Genomic DNA, 6,111 nt, shown 5'->3' on the forward strand with positions numbered 1-6,111 from the left:
TTTTTTTTTTCAGTAAATATAGATTAGGAGAAGCGACAAGGTGATGATGAAGTTTTGGGAAACATGCATAAAAAGTTGAATTGGACCACGTTAAAATGGATGAGACCGCTAAGAGATAGGATATAAAAAGAGAAGTAAAAATAATTGTAAGACAAATCCTGGAGAATGCTTTTTAAGATGTAAGAAAAAAGAAAAAAAGAAAAAGAAAGACAGTGAAAAGTAATTAGAGGGAAAGAAAGAGTACCAAGATGATATGGTTTCACTTGGTAGCGATGTAGAGAATGAATTAGAAGAGAGAAACTAGTAGCAATAGAGAAAATTGCAAGGAGCAAGTCTTGATTAATAAATTCAGAGAAGCTAAAAAAGCTTGATCTAATAAAAAGAATATTAGATTTAGGAGATTGTTACTGGCAAATGATAGGGAAAGTTCAGTAGTAAAATCAGGGTCAAACTTTACAAGGGGTTAATGCCAGAAGTTTAACGATGAAAAGAGAGAGATTTTCTGTGATCCTCGTATTTTGAGGTCAGGATTGCTAGGTGATGCAGCTTTCACCAGACTTTGTACAAGCTGCAATGGGGCTGCCTCCATTCCTGCTTATGAAGTAGTCTATGCTATTTCATTGACGTGAATGGCACTTTAAAAATATAAAAAGTATAAAACAAAAATAAATCATTCCCTGTTCTTCTTCTGCCTTTCAACTAAATAACCATGCAAGGTTCTCCACACTGTACTGAGTATGCTACATTAGCAGCACCAATGAACACAATGACCCAAGAGAAAAAGATGTGTGCCGGATGCACCATCAGCACTGTTATTGGCTTATATCATCCAGGCTTATAATAAAAAGTGAAATAATCAGCAAGTTACTTACACGCAGGAGATGATCATCTCTACTGTTTGACCTAAAGTGTCTTTTAAAAGACTCCTCTTTGCTGAGTTTCTCAAAGTTGATATTAAATATTTAATTAAAGTAGAACTCAGTGAGAGCATCTCTACCTACCAATTTGCAATCAATTTGAGTTTTAAGACATAACTGTCATTCTAATATTAATCAGCATAATCATTCAGAAATGTATAACAGTGTCTCATAGGGTAATTGTATGGTTCAAGAAGTTAGAAGTCAAACTGAGAGCTTTTCTGCTCCTTCCTCTGCTTTAGAGATAACTCATTTTAGAAAGTCAGAGTTCATGACACATTATTTGGATATTCTCAGTGATAGTAAATTTTCCTTCTTTGAGGATGGATATAAGTTAGGAAAAAAGCTTTAAATTTTGGAAGCATTGCTGGGAAATCAGGAGAGATCAAAATGAGTAATTTTATTTCGAATCAAACAAGGAGTAATTTCAAAGTGCAAATAATGTCCTTGTGTATTGTGTCAACAGCACCATGAATCTGTGTTATATTGGGGAGAAAATTACTATTAGTATGCAAAAACACTCTTGGCTATTTTTGGGGTGCAGCACTAAGTTTTTCTTCTTGAGAATAGTCACTGCAAACTGGAGAAGCAAAATATCTTAGCTCAAGTCAGCATTCTAATTGATTCTTGGTTGTAAGTCACAATGATTTTCTTATCATGGTTGGGGACAGAGACAGTGACTGACAGTAAAGAGAGAGACATGAGCAATTTTGACCAAATAGCTGTTAATTATATGTGTTATAAAGGGACATTACATGAGAACGACCTGGAGAAATAGAGAATATAGATAAATAGACAACTGAATATGTGCCATGAAGAGATAAGGGAGAAGGGAAGAGGACTGAAAGAGACCAGGGATAGTCAGGAAAGAAAGGCCATTGTTATAAAATTATGTACATTGGAGAATGAGCTGAATTGCCTGAAAAAAAAAAAAAAGTGCCTTCTGAGTTAGGTGAATTGTTATTTCTTATGAAGTTTTGTAGAGCATGTGCCTATTGTTGGGCCAAAGCCAAATGTTTCCAGATCAGGGGTCCCCAACCCCAGGGCCGTGGACTGGTACTGGTCCATGGCCTGTTAGGAACCGGGCCGCATAGCGGCGGGCAAGCGAGCTAAGCAGCCTCTCCCCAGCGCTAGCATCACCACCTCAGATTATCAAGCACTAGATTCTCATAGAAGAACTGGTCTCTGGTGCCAAAAAGTGTGGGGACCACTATTCCAGATGGCCATGATAACCAGGAAGCCCTTTGACAACCACTTCAGAGTCTAAAACAAATGGAAAATGAAAAGTATGGCTCCTTACTAAGATCGCCTATGCATTCAAATAGTGGCACCCTTTATCAAGCATTCTGCTGATGCTGTGGCTGTTGTTCCTATCACAGAAGCTATTTCACTTAAGATTAGAGGAGATCTTGTTAATAAATCATATTGCCTGATATTCCTATACTCTTTAGATGACATACCAACACAACAGAAAATGAAATTAAATACACCCGGAGAGACTTTATAGCAATTTCCCCCTTTTATATGTCATATAAAATCATCAATTTCTGAACAAACTTAAGATTTAAGATATACATGTCAGTGTACATTTATCCATGCATAAAATAAGAAATCACCACAGAATTTACCTAGAAGGATTTAACTATGAAAGGACTTTTGCATGTATATGAAAAATGAGTACAAGCAAAGTCATTAAAAGGTTATTTTCTACTTCTGTACTCAAAAAAAGACAAAAATATGAACATGAATAAAAAGCAGGAATCTCATCTTTATGTTAAAGTATGAAATAAATGTAAAGAAATAATCCCAGAAAATGTATGTTAGAAAGGCAGAAATGAGTTGAAGATTAGTAGATATTTAAAGGAGAAAGGGAATATTCGATATATAAGGACCACTCAAAGGAATAGTCAATTTTGCTTTCCTTTCATTTCATAGCAGTCACTAAAAATGACTGCCTATTATTTATTGATCATCTGAAATTGGTTATTAGAATCTGTATATATTTTAGCAATGCTCTTATTCATGAAACAAATCTATTTTACTACAGACCATCTATTTTTATGAAGGAAATAAAATGAAACAAGATAGTATTGGTCTTGTCTTTTAAGTGGGGCTGATTAATGCAGAAGGGTGTTTGGTATTATGGTCTGGGTTGGTAGGCTGTGTTCCTGGATAGCTGATTTCCATTCATTGCATTGAAATGATCCTTGAGATGAAAAAAAATATCAGCTATTCATTCAATATTAAAAAAAAATATCGGCTATTCATTCACTCAAAGCCACGTGCCTGACCTGAATCAGTGGTCTTCAGCACTGTGACAGGGGCGGCTTCTACAGGGCATCACAGGGGACCAGCCCTGGGCAAAGTAACCCTCACTTCTCAGAGAGGTAAGAATAGATCTGTGTTTCAAAAAACTATTCTGACTGTATTGTGAGGAATAGAATGGGAGGGGCCTAACTGGACGAAGGAGAAAAGCTGGGCAAGTATTTCGATCATCCAAGTGAGAGGAGCCATATTATCCATTGTTAAGAACATGGGCTCCGAATCCAGACTGTCTAGGTTTGAACACAGCATCTCTCACTAGCTGCCTAGGTTTGAACACAGCATCTCTCACTTATCTCTCTATTTGTCAACTTTCCTATCAGCAATTTTCAAATAATAGTAATCCTTATCTCAAGAGTTATTATCAGAAATAAATGAGTTAACGTACCAGAGAACGTGCCAGGCACAAGGCAAGCACAATGTAAGCATATGCTGTAGTGAACTAGGATGATTAGAATGGAGATAGAAATAAGTGGACCACATTTGAGTATATTTAGGTATTAGAATGAGCAATACTTAGTGATGGTCTGACTTTGGGGAAGGGGCTGAGAGAAGGTAGTGTGATATACCATTCACTGAAGTACAAATATTGGTAGAGCATAAGGGATTGTGGGAGCAATAGGGACTTTCAAATAAAATATTTTTTTAAAGAATAATGGTTCTAAGCCAAAATATGTTCATAATATTTGTTTTTTTATGGAGTAGAACATATGAGATAAGTTAAGTCTGTGGGAAAGGTTAAAATTATGAATACTGAACTTCATTTAATTACTAGTTGACTGAGGGACACAAGGTGACAGGCCTCTGTTCTATAATATATCTCTTTATGTGTAATGTGAATTTTGCATCCATCTTTTCTTAAAGACATTTTCGTCATCAGTAGAACTCTTCTAGTATAATAACATCATTAACCCAATAAAGCTTTAAAAAAAATCAATATTTCAGGGAATGAGCTGTTTCAAATGTGTATAAATCCCAAGTAATTGCTGTTTGTTCTTATAACTAATGATTTTTACTTGTATTGTTCTTAAATAGGACTGTCCTAAAATATTTACACTTATATCACCTGTTAAGCAATAATGTAGGTATTTCCTTATACCTAGATTATTATTTTAACGCTTTGTAATTTTTTAAATTCCTCAGAGTGCTAAGTAAATAAGTGCTTGTATATTTGATGGATCATTGAACAAACTCTATATTTCTTTTGATTTTATCATTTTGTATTTTATATAAAAGGGCATTAAGTTTCAAGCAGATTTATGTGATTTTATGTCAATTTCAATGATTTAACCTTTCTGTTTTTCCCTATTCTTCTAGTCTGCTCCCAGTTTTCAAGAGGAGTTTATGCTATTTTTGGATTCTATGACAAGAAGTCTGTAAATACCATCACATCCTTTTGTGGAACCCTCCACGTTTCCTTCATCACTCCCAGCTTCCCAACAGATGGCACACATCCATTTGTCATTCAGATGAGACCTGACCTCAAAGGAGCACTTCTTAGTTTGATCGAATATTATCAGTGGGACAAGTTTGCGTACCTCTACGACAGTGACAGAGGTAAGTGAAAATATCTCTATCTCTTGATAATGGGTCAGATTCAATGCTTACACTTGATGCATGTGACATCAAGGTAGAGCTACACAAGTATATTAAAGTCCACGGGTTACATGGTTTAATGTTGCTGTGTAAATGAAAAACGCAGTTCGAAATCTGGGGAACATATTAAGAGTAAAATGAAAAAAAAAGTTGTGAATGCAAAATTTTCAAATACAGACTGTGTCAGCCCAGTGCCCAAATGTTTAATCATAATGTAAAAAGTACTTTCTAGAATCGGCAGCTAAGACTCTATGGTGACTGTATTACCAGTTCAAGGTCAGTAAAGCAGCTGCCTTGAAAGTTAGATTAAGTAAAATTTGAATTAATACATAAATAAGAGCTCCTACAGAAATATATAGTTATTAAATATTTTCACATGCAAAAGTTTTATCAGGCAGGTATAATTATTATTAACATTGCTTTAAAATGAGATCACTGCATCTCAGAGAAATTAAAGGACTTGTGCGTGATCCACCCACGTGTGGTCCAGACGAACACAGGTCTTCTGACACCAGACCCATGCTTTTGTCACAATTCTATGTAATTGTTTATGATGTGATAATTTTGATTAGTGTGCCAATTGGATAGAGTCTTGGCTCATCATACTAAAGTTATTTTTTTGAAGGAAAGTAGGTAGTACTTCCTCGTATTTTCCATATCCCCTGTTGCAAAATTTAATATTAGTAGAACTGCCTGACTTACATATGATAGAATCCCAGCTGTCTTAACCATTTCTGTGTCCATGATTTGGCTTCTGTGGGTCTGTATACTCCCTAAAATTGCATGAACATTTTGTGTACATGTTCATACATGCGTTTTTCTATTATTAAATATTATTCATAACCAAACTCGAAAGGGTTAAAAACCAGTATTGTAAGAATATCTAAATATTCTTTTTAGCAGATTGCTTCCTGGAATATTTAAAGGTTCAAATGAAAACCAGAAGCTTGTTTTGACCAAGACAGGGCACCTTGTTAACCTGCAAGGGCAGACAGGAAGAGAGCCAGCGATCAGTCAATTTTCCATTGATCAGTTTGTAGGCATCTGCTGCAGCAATCTCAGGTCAAGAATGCTCATACTAGGTGTCTGGTTCTCTGCCCCATCTTCTCAGTCCTGAGAATAGTGCTCAGTGGAAAAATGAGTCAGCACCAACAAGCTGAAAATATTTGCAGTGTCAACAACTCCCCACCCCCCCACACCCCCTCTCACACACACACAAGAAAGAAAAGAATAAAGAAGAGGAAAAACTAGCAAAGCTAAAAAGATTTTTGGTGGC

The 6,111-nt window shown here is 35.7% G+C and overlaps 1 protein-coding gene across 7 annotated transcripts in view; it reads left to right on the forward strand.

The window, feature by feature from the left end:
* GRIA2 (glutamate ionotropic receptor AMPA type subunit 2) overlaps positions 1–6,111 on the forward strand; it is a 139,807-nt gene that overhangs the window by 69,961 nt on the left and 63,735 nt on the right. For all 7 annotated transcript variants that reach the window (XM_011360337.1, XM_011360334.1, XM_011360335.1 and 4 more), the window contains exon 3: positions 4,557–4,796. In XM_011360337.1, coding sequence (XP_011358639.1) covers positions 4,557–4,796 — 240 coding nt within the window. The remainder of the gene's footprint in view (positions 1–4,556; positions 4,797–6,111) is intronic.

This window comes from Pteropus vampyrus, unplaced genomic scaffold (assembly GCF_000151845.1).
Source record: "Pteropus vampyrus isolate Shadow unplaced genomic scaffold, Pvam_2.0 Scaffold53, whole genome shotgun sequence".
Taxonomy (NCBI): domain Eukaryota; kingdom Metazoa; phylum Chordata; class Mammalia; order Chiroptera; family Pteropodidae; genus Pteropus; species Pteropus vampyrus.